This window comes from Chelon labrosus, assembly GCF_963514085.1.
Source record: "Chelon labrosus genome assembly, chromosome: 20".
Taxonomy (NCBI): Eukaryota; Metazoa; Chordata; class Actinopteri; order Mugiliformes; family Mugilidae; genus Chelon; species Chelon labrosus.
The window spans coordinates 7,050,057-7,067,581 of record NC_140353.1 but is presented as its reverse complement, the minus strand read 5'-3'; the positions used below and the strand labels follow the sequence as shown (position 1 = coordinate 7,067,581).

Here is a 17,525-nt window from a genome sequence, read left to right as displayed (position 1 = left end):
AATTATGTTTACGGTAATTGCACTGTTCGTTGTTTAATCCTATTATTTCTGGGATTGCATCTTCAGTGGAAGACGATATATAGACAGACAACTACAAAACCTACGTATACTGAATGTTTATTGCTGGAAAGCTATTTTAACTTCAGAGTTCAGCAGGCACCTATTCTCTGTAAGACTGAAGTGCTTTTTCACACGTTCGCTGCCTGAAAACAAAGACTCACTGCGGGTGTGAGATCAGATATTGGCACGCATGCCGTCACATTCCTGCTTTTCACCGAGGCGGGGAAGCAAAAGTGACAGACTTCCAATAAGCTCCACAATGGCACAAACACACACCGGTGACTGCCTGAGTGATAGACTTGACGGAACCGCGCCCGTAAGAAGCACATTAAGCGCTCCAAGAAACAACACACTGCGGGGCGGACGTCACATTGATGTATAGAAATGTCCCGTCATTGTGCAGGCTGACTTTCTCCGCCTGTCACTTCGTCACAGCCGGCAGGGCGGCTCTGTGTGGATGTGTCTGAGGAAGAACTGAGCCGTTTGTACGAGCGCTATGCTTTTAGCAGCGTTTTGACTGGAAGAGCTCTGAGCTAATGTTCTCCACCTCGCTACACACAGTAAAATTACAATTTATACTCTTATTCAAAGCGGCTAAAAGAAAGTGCCTTGGAGGAATGGGCGGCTGGGAATGCCTAAATCATGAGCAGTTTGGTAATGAACAGAAGTACTTCACTGGTTATTACCTTTCTCACTTCTGTTTTATGTTTTTATTCTTTCTCCCCGCCAGATGAGACGGAGTATGAGTACAGTGGCAGCGAAGAGGAGGACGAAGAAAGAGACATGGGTGAACCAAGGTCAGCGTCTTCACATGCAACACACACTTAGACACAACATGTATTTGACTTCTCTCAAAACAATACTGCATTTTAAAAAAAAAAAATGTTCAGCTCCATCATCAACATCCCCGGGGAGTCGACCCTGAGGCGAGACTTCCTGCGCCTCCAACTGGCCAACAAGGAGCGCTCGGAGGCCCAGCGGCGGCAGCAGCTGGAGCAGCAGCAGAACGAAGAGCACAAGCGCTTGCTTTTGGCCGAAAGGCAGAAGCGCATCGAGGAGCAGAAAGAGCAGAGGAGGCGGCTGGAAGAGGTAAGAGAAATGACGACTCGAATACTGCTGTGGTTCGTCCACCACGTCAGAATCGAAAAAGACAATCAGCCATGTTGCAAAAAACTAGCAGTAGCAAATTACAGGTAAACAAACTCAGAGATGACATAATCCAGGTCAGAAGACATCAGCTAACAATGTAATGATGATAACAGCTAACTCCGGACTCAACGGGGAATAGCACTAGTGTATCAGAACAAAATATTGGTGAAGTGAACGACTTTCGTGGCCGACAATGCGTTATTTAGAGGCTGCGTTTCGGTGCCCCATTCACTCCCACTATATGGATATACGCAGATCTAAATATCTCCTGATTGACTACAAATGACACAAAAGTTATATGGGTGAGTAAACGATCGCATTTTATGCTAGAAATAAGGTCCAGGTTGTAAAAAACAGTAGTTTAATGCTTTAAATTCATAATTATTAGCATGTGTGAACCCTCTGGGTTCTATATGATCTACAGTAGAGAAGATACCTGGAGACAGGATCTTTAAACTAACGAAACTGTACTTCACCATTTTAGTAGAGGGAGTAGTTCAGAGACTCACACACAGCCTATTCCCCAGTTTCCCACTCTTGGTTTTTAGAGAGTAGGCTTATAAGGAAAAAATCCTTAGCCCATAATCTGTTCGCTCGCTGTGAGTTTCCGCCGGGGTTCACATCCCAACGCACGGCTAAGCGCCACGACTCGGCCCGGCTAACACGACCCCGAGCGCGTGTCTGTGACTCTGGATGCGACTCCATGTGTGAAAGTGTAAACGCAGAAACGGCGCACACGCACAAAAAGAAAAGCCGGTCAAAAGACGTGGCAAAATGTTGAAATACTGGCTGCGTGGTGACCCTATGCTCTCCGTGTGCTTCTGTTCTCCTGACAACAACAGCAGCAGCAACGGGAGCGCGAGCAGAGGAAGCAGCACGAGAGGGAACAGAGGAGACGCTACGAGGAAATGGAGCAGCTCCGCAGAGAGGAAGAGAGGAGGCACGCGGAGAGAGAACAGGTTCATACACTCGCTAATTTATTACATTAGAACTCATATATGTAGACGGGCAGTATGACGCCTGTTTGCTCTTCTTTTCTGCCAAATATTATTGTCTTTGTGAGACACTTTCTGCTTTAACATGTCTGCTTGAATTAGCTCGGTATTTTTTGAGTTTTACACACAAATAAATTACCCAGCTGCTCTGCAATTTTTATGTGATGAATATTCCTATTCATTGTCAGGTAACTTATTTTCGCACACCCGGAAAGGGCTGCACCCCCTCAGGTTTCATCTCTAATAATTCAGTCCAAAGAGTTCATTGTCGTGTGCACAGTATGGAAGCGCGCTTCCCTGTGCAGTAAAATTCTTCTTTGCCGTCCACATGAATGCCTAGCAATATAAAATCTTAAAAGTAGACTATAAAATAGAAAGATCCAGTGTCAACGGCATCTAGCAGTGAGGTTCCACATTGCAACCGAAAACTCCTCCCTTAACCCTTATTTACCACACATAAAGATGGTCAAATCCTCTGTGTCATCGCCTACACGCTTCCTGGAATGGCGGACGCACAATTATGCGTAGTTCATGATATCTAAGTGGCAGGGTTTTATAACAAATCTCCGCCCGTACAGTCATGAATGGGGTCATTAGATATTGAAACCAATCTGTAAACATGTTTTTTTTTCCGCTGTAAAGTTGGGCATTTCTGGATGGAGGTCAATGAGGTCAATGCTTTTGAAGTCTCAAAGGCTGCTGCTGGAGCAAAGTCTGTGTGGACATAAAGTGTGAATAGAAAATCCTTTTGAAGTGTCGAACAAAAAGCTTTTAACTTGTTACTTAGTAAATAGTGGCTGCATAAAAGCCTTTATGGAAACTTTTCTTTCTGCAGTCTTTGTTTTCTTTGTATGTTTCTTCATTGCAAGTGAGCCCCATTCTTCCTTGCGCTGTTTTTTTCTTTTCAGTTCCCATTTTTTTACTATCATTATGTACTGTACTGGAAAAACTCTTATTTTTGGAAATCGTGGCAACTCCTCCCATGACGTTGTAGCTTAGGCCCTTTTTAGAAAGTAGGAATATTACTATGTAAGGCTCTCTGTGTAGTGTTGTCAGACCAGACTCTCTTGCACCTTCAAAAATCTGAGTTGCCGTTTCCGGGATAATTTTTTTGGTCCCACTCTTGCATGTATTTAAATAATTCTGTAGCTTTCTGTCTTTCTTTTAATAATTCTTTCTCTTGTCCTCCCAGTGAACTTTCTGCTCTGGTGTGCACATTTTGTCCGTTATCGTTCTGCTGCCTTCCTCTCACGCTTTTCAAACGTTTTGGAACAAAATCCTCAAACCTGATTATTTTTTTCTTTATCATATAATATATTGTTTGAGGATATAGACTTCCTCCCTTTATCCGGCTTCTTGCTATCACATCTTCTCCACACTCCCAGCTACCTCAGGAGGAGATTCCCTTTTGTAGTTCCCCCTTTTTCCATCTCAGTCCTCCTCTCTCAATGTCTCAAGATTACAAGATGTTTCTCTCAGTCTGTTTCTATCTCCTTCTGCTGACATGCCGCTCAGGAGTATATCCGTAGACAGCTGGAAGAGGAACAGAGGCAGTTAGAGATTCTCCAGCAGCAGCTTCTACAGGAGCAAGCGTTACTGCTGGTAACCATGGCCCTCCCACGTGCTGCTGCTACTGCCGCTCCCCATCTGTGCCGTGTGGTCCCTGTCCCCCCCCCACTTCATGCACCCGAGTGGCAGCTCAGTACAGAAGAACTGTCTGAGCCCCTCAGCCTGTTAGCTACAGATATGAGGAAAAACATGAAGCTGTAACAATGCTTAACTCTAATGCCTGTGTTGCATTAATTCAGATCACTGATTGCATGTACGGTATCATTAAGCTGGCTGGATCTCAAAGGAATCCCCAGAGGTTGTAAAAATCTCCACGTTGGCCCACACAAAGAGAAAACTAGGACATTGCGGTGTTTCTCTCTGTGCCCCAGTCTTGTCTAATGCAACAACGGCGCTATATAAGAGAAGAGAATAACACAGTTTGTCATTGTAGTGTTTATCTGCTGCTCCTTTCGTGCAGTTTATAGTCAGAAATAGGTAAAAGCATGCGTAGAGCCTGCAAGGAACCCTTTTGAGATCCAACCTGCAAAATCTCCACAGGCATCAACAACAACCCGTGACAAAGACTTCCCCTTTCCTTTTTTTCCATTCTTACTGCCTCTATCCCTTCCCCGTACATACCTTCTTCTTCCTCGTGTAGTTATTTGCCTGCACCTGATACTCTTGCCCCTTTCATCCATCGTCAGCCTTGCCTTTGTGCATATCACTGTGAAATGTTTGTTTATGCTCCGTGCATATGCATGCAGTATATCAGTATTTGTGACGTGCATGAATGCATCGCTTGAATCTGACACAAGTAACAGGCTTGTGTTGCAATATAGTAATTGCAAATACACGCAAAGTAGTACAAGCACGTTTTAGGATCTCTTCCCATGTTGAGAACTACTCTGGGCATGTGCTGATGTATTTAACAGCAGTAATCTGGGAAGTTTTAACGTGTCATTTTGATTTGCAACTACTACTTTTCTCCCCTCTGTTTGTAAATGGGTTGACACTTGGGTGACAACTTCTGATCTGTTTTGAAGTTTACCTCCGTCACCCTTTCACTACATTCTGTTCCGTGTCCGTCCTCCCCCAATCCTAATTTTCTCGCTATACCAATCACGTTCTTTCTTTTTTCCCCACACTCATGTCTCATATGTTTCCTTCTTTCCCATTCACCTTTCTTCCTTCCCCCCCTCCAGGAGTACAAGCGTAAGCAGGTCGAGGAGCAGCGCCAGGCAGAGCGGCTACAGAGGCAGCTCCAGCAGGAGAGAGCCTACCTGGTGTCTCTACACCAGCAGCAGCAACAACAGCAGCAGGAGGGAAGGCAAGCAGAGAAGAAACCACTGTACCACTACAAGGATGTCGTTAATCCTAAAGACAAGCCTTCCTGGGCTAAAGAGGTAAGTCATGTGGGCATGTGGATATGAATATGTGATGAGTTATTTTCTAAAATGTGAAATAGCTTTCTTGGGTGAGGAAGCGTACCAGGTCTGAAGAAAATTGTGCACTAATATCTTATTCAGCAGACCTTACTGGAACCAGCGGGCATGCGAGGACCTGAAGGGGGAAGGGGAGACGACATTTTAACATTTACACAGCTGCTGTGATAACCACACTGTGGTGTGTGTTGTGTTTGTGTCTGTTATGCTGCTGACCCACCTCTGACTCTGACTCCTAGATGGCGAAGCCGCAGCAACCTGTAACCTGTCACCCGTCCCGTCCCAATCTTCAACACCACCAGTCATTCAACAAGCCAGCTGTATCCTCCATCCCTCAAGGCCAGCCCAGATTTCAGGGCCCAAAGCAAACCCCATCCCACGGTGCCCAGCTCCTCTCCACCCATATCCCTCAAATATGCATTTCACTAGAACCAGGGGTACCCTTAGATCCAGGGTTGAAGAAGGAGATAAGTCAGCAGGTCAGAGAGTTTAAGGCTCATAAAGATGGTCAGAGAGGCCGTAGCCCGGGGCTCGTTAAGGAGCACAACAAGGCTGTTGGACAAGTTCCCAATAAGGGACCTAAGCAGGGGCAGAAAGTAGGCTCTAGTCAAGGGCTAGGACCCAACTCTTCTCCACCTGGGCCTAGTAATCAAAAAGGAAAGCCTAGAAGCAGACCTCTATCTGACCCCAATCAGGCAGCCATCCTAAGGCTGAAGTCTTCAGACCAACAGTTGAAGGCTGTTCAACCGCATCCTCGGTCTCCAGGACTGGTCCAGAAACCCAAGTTGGGATCTAACCTTCTTGTCAACCCACTGGTCCAACTGGTTAGTGGTCGAATTCGCACAAAGTCGCCCTGCAGTAGAATAGATGTAGACGTAGCACCTGCAACTCGGGGAAGGAGTCAGTGCAAATTGAAGCCAGCTGTCAGTGATGAGAGCCTTTTTATGCGCTCAGATCAGGGCACATTTGGCCAGACTGACCCCCTCTCTCAATCCTTCACTGTAAATGGTCTCTACATCGACATACCTAGACAAAGGAACTCCTACTCACCTGCCTCAACCAATGGCAATCGTCTCCACATCCCTAATAATCTTTTCCTTTCCCCTCCTTCTAACAGCCACAAGAGTGGTGAGAGAATGGGGCAGAATGCAATGAAAGGTAGCTCCTCTATGTGTGACCTTAATGCTTCTGCCCCTGCAGACTTACTCAGACAGAACTTGGCAAATGTTAATCAAGTTCGTCGCTCTTTTGACCACTTGGCAGGCAACAGTCCCGTCTCTAAGTCCTCCTCTGAAAATGTTCTCTACATCGACATACCTAGACGAAGGAACTCCTGCTCACCTGCCTCAACCAATGGCAATCATCTCCACATCCCTGATATTAATCTTTTCGTTTCCCCTCCTTCTGACAGTCACAAGAGTGGTGAGATAATGGGGCAGAATGCAATGAAAGGTAGCTCCTCTATGTGTGACCTTAGTGCTTCTACCCCTGCAGACTTACTCAGACAGAACTTGACAAATGTTAATCACATTTGTCGCTCTTCTGACCACTTGGCTGTCAACAGTCCCGTCTCTAAGTCCTCCTCTGAAAATGGTCTCTACATTGACATACCTAGACAAAGGAACTCCTACTCACCTGCCTCAACTAATGGCAGTCGTCTCCACGTCCCTGATATTAATCTGTTCGTTTCCCCTCCTTCTGACGGCCACAACAGTGGTGAGATAATGGGGCAGAATGCAATGAAAGGGAGCTCCTCTATGTGTGACCTTAGTGCTTCTGCCCCTGCAGACTTACTCAGACAGAACTTGGCAAATGTTAATCAAGTTTGTCGTTCTTCTGACCACTTGGCTGGCAGCAGTCCACGTAATCCAGTTCATTTTTTGTATTTTTTACCAACAACTGCACAAAATGTGCCCTCATGCTCCCCCCCATCCTCAAGATCAGAGTCCAATGGTAACATCTCCCCCCAATTCTCTCCTGACTACATGGCTGATCGATCTTCTCCAACTTTCTACGCCACCCTCGTCTTGCCCAACCAGACCTCCTTTCCAGTTCTCATCTCACCTAATTCTACACCTCATGGCTCCCCGAACGGCTCTCCCTTTGGATCCCAGACCATGGTCAACATGACAACTGTTGGAGCAGAGTCCTAGACTCTTCTCCAAATCACATGTATATAAGAACACACATACACATACATACGTTGTACTTCTGTATTATTGAAAAAAATCAATTCCATGAGCCCCATCCAATACAGCTACAACTGAGTCCCAACCTCAGTTGTTTAATACCACATGGAGGTTTTGGCACACACACACACACACATCTTTATTACCAACAAATTCAAACTCATAATTTAGACTTATCTGTAAAAGAAATACGCCACTTTCAGAAGCTAATTCACTTACAAGGTCTCCACAAAGATAGAAGTACAGTATATATTGTACATATTGCTCACACATTGTACAAGATAATAGAACTACATATATGTTTTACTGTAAAATACAAGTGTACTTACTCAGTTTATATAGTTCTATAGTTACAGTTATATATTGTTCCTTTTTATACTGAAAATGTTCTCTACTGGGATCCAAAGGAGAGGTGCTGATGTTAAGGGATAATCTAATATCACCCTCATTTATACTGTAGATAGTTTAGTCAGTTGCAACCCTGCGCCAATCCCCCTGCCCGCCCCCTTATGTCACTTATCAGCCATTGCCCCCCACAATGCACCATGGTGAGGCTACTTCTAGGAGTGTTGGCTTCAACGGCATCGGGGAAACCCACCCATCCCATCTTCCATTTTGGTCAGTCAACAAGTCAGTCAAATCCGAGCTTGGTGGCGGGTGCTAGCCGAGTGGTGGTGGGATCCTTCTTACAAACCTAAATCCTCAGAAGATGCTTCCCGTCATCCATCTTTTTTTTTCTCGTATGATGTCGATGTAGCATTGTCCGCGTTTTACTATTTGTCTTCCTCCGATGCTCTGTTTTTCCACTGTAGTAGAAAGAGTTTTTGGGTGGAGCAGCCCAAAAGTTTTTTCTTCTAAAGTGCTCTACTAATAGTATTCTCTCTATTTCTTGTAGGACAGTGAATGTTTACGCTAACCTTGATTGCTTCCCACAGATCAAACTTGGCTTTGATCGCCGCAGTGTTTCTCCTGAACCACCAAATGTTTCTTTTCCATTAGTTCTTTGCAGATTGTTTGTCTACAGCTGATTCTTTCGTCAGTAGTGGCCTTTCAACTAACTCCCCGGTGCTTAGATACATTTCTGCCAACGTAGATGCTTCAACATTTTAGTTGACCTCCCAGCAGGCATCTAACACAGATATGAGGGATGACACAGTATTGCATAGTTGTTTTGGCCCATAATCTCACATGCAAAATTAGGAGCTCATGTGAAATTATAGAAAGCCTATAGCTCTCACTACACACGCATAGTTACCTGGGTTTTGGTGAAACTGTGCTCTGCTGAGCCATGACTCAACCGTCAACTGTTGAGCAACTGAGTTAACTGAGTAGCCTGTTTACTCTGGGAAAAGTGTGATATTGGCAGTTAGGAGCATTCCTTGGAGCCTTCTCTTACTGCACAGCAGATAATCTGTTAATCAGATTTCACTGGCAAGAGTAGGTTTTCTGCCTTCCTCGCGTCTGCGTTGACATACTGGCACTTTTCACTTTTTCAAGCACAATTCGGTGACAAAATGCGCTGTACACAAACAGTAAAGGATGTTTTTTGAGTGCTTTGCACACACTCGCAGCCAGGTTACAATGTGGTGTGTTTTGTTGGAGATTAGGGATTATTCTTGACCTTTCCCTACAGCCTTAAGATGATCTTAGTCCTCAGCTGCATGTGGGACACTGAGACATAAACCCAAACAATGACATGTGGGGAGACAAATATTCAGCACATGGTGGTAGACGAAAAGCCAGATCCATGCATGCTGCATCTGCGTCTTCCTCAACCTGTGAGTCAGGATTTTAGACTTTGATAAGACTTCTGTGGAAGTCTGGATGCAGTTCAGCTATGGAATGACTCACCGCCGAGACAGGTTATAACAAGCCGAACTTCAACGGAATCCCTTAGAGTGCCACCACAGTTATATGTCATAAAATGATACCCATCCAGACACAACATGTGATCAGGAAACCCTTACACAAGCCCTTTATGCAACCATGAACATTTCTGTTACGTTCCACGTTGTTGTCCCACAGAGCTGAGCGAAGTTAAGATCACCTATTGGTTTGTCGAAGTGCTTGGGTGGCATTACCCATCGTGGGTGATTGGTTGTGCTGCGTGCAGGGCTGTGAGTGACAGTGGTGTGTGTGTGACCCGTCTCAGGTGGAGGAGCGATCTAAGCTGAACAGACAGAGCTCCCCAGCGCTGCAGCACAAAGTGTCCAACCGCATCTCCGACCCCTCCCTCCCTCCCCGCTCCGAGTCCTTCAGCAGCGGGGGCATGCAGCCCGCCCGCACCCCACCCATCCACCGCTCCATCGAACCACAGGTGTGTGTGTATGTGTGTGTGGAAAAAGGAGGTTTATGAGTGCTTGGTGTTTTTCCAAGAGACAAGTATTTCCAAATAAATAATCACAAACCTCTTCATGCACCTGTAATAAAAAAAAACCAGTTTCTTTAATCTCTTTCATCTCATCAACGCACCTATTTACTATTCCTCTCTTCTGCTGTTAATAAATATCTTCTTTCTCTCCCTTCCAAAGATGGCGCACCTGGTCCCGGTGAAGACCCACACCGGCTCCATGTCCGGCTCCCAGTCTTTGCAAGACCAGACGGGTTCAGCCCTGAGCGAGGGAGTAAGCGCGGGGTCCCCCAGGCCCGAGATGCCCCGTCAGAACTCAGACCCCACTTCCGAGACCCCGGGACCCCCACTGCGCATAGCGGACCGGGAGAGGGACAGGGACAGGGATCGGGACAGGACTGCCTGGCTGAGAGAGGAGGACATCCCACCCAAGGTCGAGAATCGCAATCAGAGGGGACGACTGACGATAACTGATCATGTATTTTTAAACGTTTTAATTACATTTAGCTTATTAAATGAACTTGCCTGTGCCGAAATGTTGTGCGGTGTGGTGTCGTTGTAATGCAGATTTCATCAAGTCTAGCTTGCAACTAGCTGTGTAACTTTGAATACTGTCCTTTTTACACTTTTACAAAGGTTTAATTGGCTTTTGCAAAAGTCTTGAAAGAGCTGCTCAGCTGGAGAGGCTGCCTTTGACAATGAAGGTGCTCTAAAAGAAAAATGCTTCACTTAATCAGCGTGGTGCTGCAAAATTTCTCAGGCTATTTAGATGTTCCTCTCTTTGTGTTTTTATAATTTCACCGCATTGATTAGCAGTGAAATGACAAGCATTAATGATACAAGGTTTGAACTCCTTTTTAGGGGAAAGGGGCTTCTTGTACCAGCTGTGCTGATCTTGTGTCTGGGTGTGTTTGTGTCTGTGTCCAGGTCCCCCAAAGGACCACTTCCATCTCCCCGGCCCTGGTCAGGAAGAACTCCCCTAACGGAGGAGTTGGTGTTGGTCCTCGCACAGGTTCTCAGCTCATAAGGGCCAGGTAAAGACAACTTGATGTTAATACAGTATTTTAAAATTCCTTCCGCAGCTGTTCGACCAAAATCTTAACAGAAGCTATTAATTGTCGTAAATCTATGAAGTTGCACTCACTCTGTTTTTTGCAGTGAGTTGCCTTACGTCAAGCACATAACAATGCAAGTTAAAAAAAAATATCTAAATGTTTCCATCCTGTTTCAGCAACCCAGACCTGCGCCGCTCGGAGCTGTCTCTGGACGCCATGCTGCAAAGAACTTCCTCCAACTCGTCGTCTTCCTCCTCCCCCTCATCTCAGGGAGGCTCGGCCGAGAGGAGAGGTATGAAAGCTCATGTTCAAACGCTCGGCGCGCATTAACCGATACGAGAGCGCACGCCGGGTGAATTTGCATGTATGCTCGCGGGCGAATCCAAAAACCGAGAAGCGCTTCAAACGTCACGTGGCTTCAGAGGCTATCAGCAGGACACTGTCAGCTGCAGTTCTGCTCCGATCCACCTGTCTGATGTGCCCTGTTACTCTTGGCCTCGGGAGAGACAGTAGAGAGGAAATGAGAGAGGGAGATAGAGAGAGAGGCGTAGAGGGATGTGTCAAACAAGAGGCCAGAGGGACATCTGAGATATGCATGGCTCTCCCTCAGACAAACGCATGGCATAGAGGGAGGTTGAAGCGTGGATACGTTTTCTTTTATGTTTGTTGGATGATATATTCAAGAATCTATATCGCCCGAGAAACGGATAAAATCGCCAAAGAACTGATCCTTCACGAAGCAAACTAACGCTGTTTTCCCCGGCATGTGGGCGGCGCCATCTTGCAATTTTGGAGCCAGAGTCTGGGCGGTACAAGAAGTTATCCAAAAAAATTGACACTTCAAAATTCATCAACATTATATTAACTACCTAAAATGACAGAAACCGTCCTTGAAAAAAAATATTTGATGTGTATTTTAGTGTTTTAGTTTGGCCCAAGTCCCATCCGCTAACATAAAGGAGGTTGAGCTTATGACCTATACTGCAGCCAGCCACCAGGGGGAGCTCTACTTGCTTTGGCTTCACTTTTGAGGAGCAGTTCCTCCCTCTATCTTTATACTGTCTCTGATTAATATTGGTCACATTTATATTCAAACCGTTTTCGAACAGGTTTTGAACTGTCCTTTTCTTTTTTTTTTCTTCTGACAGGTCAAACCAAGCAGGAAGGATCCCCTCCGGGAGCCAATCGGGAGAAAAAGCCCAAGCAGGAGGACGGCCGTGAATCAACCAGACCCAGCAGACCTGCCGTAAGTCGCAAGACAGACACACACACAGATTCTATCACAGCGATCTCCTCTCTGGGAATCCTTTACAGGCCTCTTCTTCTTTTTTTTCCTACTATTCACTTGGACTTTCTTTCTTTCTTCCTTTCTTATCCTCTTTCTCCTTCCATTCCTCAGAGCTATAAGAAAGCCATAGATGAGGTTAGTGACAATCGAGTCCACTTTACTTTACTTTACCCCGGTTTTTCCTTTGCCTCCAGCTTTCTAGCCCCTTCTTCTTCCCTCTCCGGCATGGTGGAGTTAGTTAGCGTCACAAGAAAGAAACTCTGAAAATAACGGGGGGGGGGGGGGGGGGGGGGGGGGGGTGTTATGGCAGTGGCAGAAGCATGTGTGCTTCTCCCGCACACATACCTGAGAGAGTGTACGTGGACGCGTGCTCGTGCCGGTTTTGTGTGCATGTGAGAGCTCTCGCGTGAAAATATGCGGGAGCTAGCTGGAACTGCCGAGCACCTGAACACAATCTCTGAATCTCTTTTCCTGTTTTCCTGTTGTCACGGTTACTGGTCAGGAGGAGCTGGTAAGCACACCCGTGTGTGTGAGGGTCTTCTCCCTCACAATCCCCCCACCCCTCCCCACCCCCTTTACGTCTGCTGCATGATTTGGTCTGATCCATTGGCCGGGGGTGATGGGAAAGGGGAGGGACCATGGGCCAGTTGGCATGGGGGTGATTTGGTAGGAGGGGGCAGAGTAATTCTGCACTCCGGTAGTGCATCGAGCTCGATTATCTGTCTTTCTGTTTTCTTAGATTTGCTTGTGAGTGAATAAAAGTGCTGATAATGAACAATATATAGAGATATATAAAATATTTAAGTGCTCTCAAATCAGCGCTTTTGTTCGGTGGCACTTTCAGGCCCAGATGTCTGTGTGTGTGTGTGACAACAGAGTAGTCGTCCTTTTGAAGCTAATGGTTCGTCCTGTCCTCTCGGCTCCCCTCGCCCTTGTATGTGATTTGGACTCTCAGGTTCTGAGACTGATGATACGGAACTGATGTCTCCTTTCTCCTCTCCTTTCTCCTCTCCTCTTCTGTTCCGTGTTGCAGGACTTAAATGCGCTGGCGAAGGAGCTCAGAGAACTGAGGGTAGAGGAGGGCAGCCGACCTCCCGTCAAGGTAGGAGGACATTGGTGGCAGCGATATTCACGAGTGAGATTTGTGTACTTAATTAAAGGGGAACTACTGTTTTTTACAACCTGGACCTTATTTCTGGCATAAAATATGATGTTTACTCACCCATATAATTTTGGTGTTATTTGGAGTCATTCGTCAGATATTTAGATCTATGTACATCCATGTAGTGGGAGTGACTGGGGCACCGAAACGCAGCCTCTTAATAACGCATTATCTGCCGCGAAACTCGTTCATTTCACCAATGTTTTGTTATGATACGCTAGTGCTATTACCCGTTGAGTTATCTATTCGTGGACGTGCAGCAGTTTGTTGTTCTTTGGCCAGCTGTTCCTCTCTCTGCCTCTGCATCCTCCTTTCGTCAAGCTCCTCATCCGTATATTCTGGCTCAAAACGGTAAGGACGTCCATCATAAACAAAGTCGTCATCCACAACCTCAGAATCGGAAAAATATTCAGCCATGTTGCAAAAAACTAGCAGTAGCAAATTACAGATAATGCGTTCTTTAGAGGCTGCGTTTCGGTGCCCCACTCACTCCCACTATATGGATATACGCGGATCTAAATATCTGACGAACGACTCCAAATAAAAGTTATATGGGTGAGTAAACGATCATATTTTCTGCCAGAAATAAGGTCCAGGTTGTAAAAAAACGGTAGTTCCCCTTTAAGCCACACGCAGACAGAGGATGAAAGCAGATCCAGATGCTTATTTTCATTGTGATCCATGTTAGGAGAGTAAAAAAGGTAATGTGAGAGATCTTTATGTCGGAGTCTTTTCAGTCAATCAAAGCTAAAACATGCACATTTCACCACTCATCCAAGTGGCTGCATGGCTGGTTTTTATACGGAATACCCGCAGGTGGTGATTACATAAAAACTCCAGTGTATGACTCAGGTTTGTTTACGACCAAATAGTTCATCGCAATTACCTGGGTGGTTCCTAGGACATCTTTTGGGACAATGCCCAGGACAGGTTAATGTGAACAGCCGTTTTCGCTTTTATGTCACATACCAGAATTAATTCATGGCTGTGGTTGTTCTCAGCAGTAGTATGCCGGATGCTTATTGAAAGCTGCAAAACAAACTTTGCTTTCGTTTTTACTCAACAGGACCCGATGTGAGCTCTGGCAAGTGTTTTTGCAGTGTTTCTTTACAGATGCATTTTAAACACTGCATCGTCTTCTCCTCTGTGGGCAAATTACGATTCATTTTGTGCTCTGCCGCCACAAACTGCACATTAACAGGAAAGCGTAAAGACTGAGCACTGTGTATTGCGTTGCCCGATGTGCGTGCACTGCATAAACAAAACAAAGGTCCAATTACGGAGGCTGCAAAAATCCACAAGACCCCGTTAATGATTTTAAATATGTGCAAGTCCAAATGAGTTTTGGAAGTCGTTTCAGCGCAGCCCTGAGAACCTTGTTTTCTCACCGTTGTTTTCGCTCCAAACTATTTTCTTTATTAAAAGTGTATTCTTGTTGGTCCGATTTCCGATAAAGGTGACGGACTACTCGTCTTCCAGCGACGATACGGAAAGCAGCGACGATGACGGGGAGACGGTGGGGCACGATGGCACGGTCGCCGTTAGCGACATCCCTCGCATTATGTAAGATGTCTTCTCTGTTTTTCTTCTCTCTCACTACGATTTTTTTAATACTTGTGTACCCCGTTGGTGCTCATTTATACGGAGATGTGCAATTACACCGATCAGGCATAACATTATGACCACCTTCCTAATATTTTGTAGGTCTCTCTTGTGGCTCCAAAACGGTGACTCATCAGTGAATAGACAATGGGCCTTCTGAGGGTGAGGGCCTTTGGGTCCTATGGGTTGAGGGATCAGTTTGGGATCTAGTGAATTTGGAGGCCAGGTCAACACCTTGTGCTGTTTTTCATGTTTTTTGAGTTTTTCCTGAACCGTTTTTGTGTGTGTGCCTGTGTCAGGCTGCATCCTGCTGGGGATGGCTGCTACCATCAAGGACTGTCATTGCTATGGGGTGGGGGTGTCTGGTCTACTCTAGGTGGGTGCTACATAACATCCACATGAATGAATCTCGGGTCCAAATGTTTCCCAGCAGAAGACTGAATCGTCACAAGATGGTCGATGTTATTAACTTCTCCTGTCAGTGGTTTTAATGTTGTGGCTGATCGGTGAATTTAGCATATGCATAACTGCAGTAGCTTGTTGGTATAATTCTAGCGGGACCTCTCTGTGAATGATTTTCTTTCTTATGTGCGTGCTGCAGGCCAGCAGTGCAGAGCAGCGGTGAGTCGTATGGAGGGCTAATGGAGGACTCACTGGGAGATGCTTATCGTAGCTCCAAGGACGGTACTCTAATGATGAGAGAGGTGATGAACACGTTTGCACGAACCATGCATACACACACAGAGCCTTCATGCATTTAGACGTATTGTTTTTCGATTATACTCTGCTACCAAACTAGGCTCTGCTCTGCTAATTTTCCCGTAAGACTCTCTTGATACTGACGCGTACCTGTCTGTCTCTCAGGCGGAGGAGAGGAGGAGAGCCGGTCACAGTGAGAGTAACGGGTTCGGTAACCACGGTAACCTCCCCGACCTGGTGCAGCAGAGCAACTCTCCCTCGGCCACGCCCACCACAGCCCTGCAGGAACTGAGCGAGATGGCTGAGGTCAGATGTCAGACGCATGACGCGCAACCATACATGCGCACCCATTCTTGGAAATAATGCATGATTATATTCGTGTATATGAGCAGCTGCTGACACTGTTTGCCGTCTTACAGTTTGGTGTGGGCGGGTCCAAAGCGTCGTTTACCCCGTTCGTTGATCCGCGGGTCTATCAGACCTCTCCGAGTGAAGACGACAACGAAAACTCAGCAGCAGGTAGGAGCGTTGCACGGGGTTCGGAGTCTTGTTTTCATTTTTAAGTTCATTTTGCAGCCGAAATACTACCGCAATTGTCTAATCATGTGCTTCTTTCTCCTCCCTTCGTCCGTGACATTCCAGCCATGTTCGCCAATGAGCTGCTGAGGCAAGAGCAGGCCCGACTAAACGAAGCCAGAAAGATCTCCGTGGTGAACGTCAACCCCACCAACATCAGGCCCCACAGCGACACGCCGGAGATCCGGAAATACAAGAAGCGCTTCAACTCCGAGATCCTGTGTGCGGCGCTCTGGGGTAGGTCTCCGCTGCGCTGTGCAAGAAAATCCTCTTAAATCCTCTCAAATATCTCCCGCCTCTTGTCATTTTTGTTCATCTTTCTGCGCCTCTGACTCTCTTGTGCTTGTTAGGCGTCAACCTCCTGGTGGGGACAGAGAACGGTCTGATGCTGCTTGACCGGAGCGGGCAGGGAAAAGTCTACAACCTGATAACCAGGCGGCGCTTCTTGCAGATGGATGTGCTGGAGGGCCTCAACGTGCTTGTCACCATATCTGGTAGGGGGAAACATTCACGTTGTATGCACGGTGCATTCTAATACCAGAAAGCTAGTTATAGCTCATTTTAAACTTCAGCTGATAAGGATTGTCTTGGCAGCATGTGTTTGATTAGTGCGGTAACTCATCCTTACACCCAGAGATGGATTGGTTTTCACCCTCAGCATCTTACTTGTTATGCACATCAATAAGTGTTTTTATGTTTTAGAAAGAGAAAATAAAAGTGCATGAATAAATAAGGATTTTAGAATAAGTATTAATTAAAGTCACCCAGGGGTAATCTGTGTATTTTTAATTCAATTGTATTTGTCCCAAGTAAATTTGGACTCATTTCTGTTTTCTGCATTTTCTGCATTTGTCCCTCCTCTCTCAGGGAAAAAGAATAAGTTGCGCGTCTATTATTTGTCGTGGCTGAGGAACAGAATACTGCACAACGACCCAGAGGTAGAGAAGAAGCAGGGATGGATTACTGTTGGAGAGCTGGAGGGCTGCGTGCACTATAAAGTTGGTAAGAGTCTGTTTGCGTGTATGCAAGCAGGGTTTAAAGCCCAAGAAAGCAGTAAAAGCTGTTGGTGCAATAGTGACCTGGAAATGTAATTTACTATTTGTCTTTGCTGTAAAAAAAAAAGTTGCTGAACAGCTGGAAATATGAGCTTTTATTTAACTAATTTTCATCAAGCTTTGACTAATGTGGCCTCAATGTTAAGAAAACAACATTTTTCATTGTCAGGTTATTAGCTGATCAAATAAATTGCTCTTTCTTGTAGTTTGGGTAAATGTTTGTACTTGTCTTTGTCGTGTTTCCAGTTAAATATGAGAGGATTAAGTTCCTGGTGATTGCCCTTAAGAACTCTGTGGAAATCTACGCCTGGGCTCCAAAACCCTACCACAAGTTCATGGCCTTTAAGGTACA

The 17,525-nt window shown here is 45.8% G+C and overlaps 1 protein-coding gene across 2 annotated transcripts in view; it reads left to right on the top strand.

The window, feature by feature from the left end:
• tnika (TRAF2 and NCK interacting kinase a) overlaps positions 1-17,525 on the top strand; it is a 61,181-nt gene that overhangs the window by 36,627 nt on the left and 7,029 nt on the right. Inside the window, exons 11-30 of one of the 2 annotated variants that reach the window (XM_084569509.1) lie at positions 791-857; positions 951-1,149; positions 2,052-2,168; positions 3,720-3,806; positions 4,958-5,158; positions 5,437-6,021; positions 9,539-9,703; positions 9,918-10,214; positions 10,664-10,770; positions 10,968-11,083; positions 11,940-12,037; positions 13,113-13,181; positions 14,698-14,804; positions 15,445-15,547; positions 15,708-15,848; positions 15,962-16,061; positions 16,185-16,355; positions 16,469-16,612; positions 16,986-17,120; positions 17,420-17,520. In XM_084569509.1, the coding sequence (XP_084425635.1) occupies positions 791-857; positions 951-1,149; positions 2,052-2,168; positions 3,720-3,806; positions 4,958-5,158; positions 5,437-6,021; positions 9,539-9,703; positions 9,918-10,214; positions 10,664-10,770; positions 10,968-11,083; positions 11,940-12,037; positions 13,113-13,181; positions 14,698-14,804; positions 15,445-15,547; positions 15,708-15,848; positions 15,962-16,061; positions 16,185-16,355; positions 16,469-16,612; positions 16,986-17,120; positions 17,420-17,520 (3,110 nt within the window). The remainder of the gene's footprint in view (positions 1-790; positions 858-950; positions 1,150-2,051; positions 2,169-3,719; positions 3,807-4,957; positions 5,159-5,436; positions 6,022-9,538; positions 9,704-9,917; positions 10,215-10,663; positions 10,771-10,967; positions 11,084-11,939; positions 12,038-13,112; positions 13,182-14,697; positions 14,805-15,444; positions 15,548-15,707; positions 15,849-15,961; positions 16,062-16,184; positions 16,356-16,468; positions 16,613-16,985; positions 17,121-17,419; positions 17,521-17,525) is intronic. The other variant, XM_084569510.1, reaches the window with a different exon arrangement.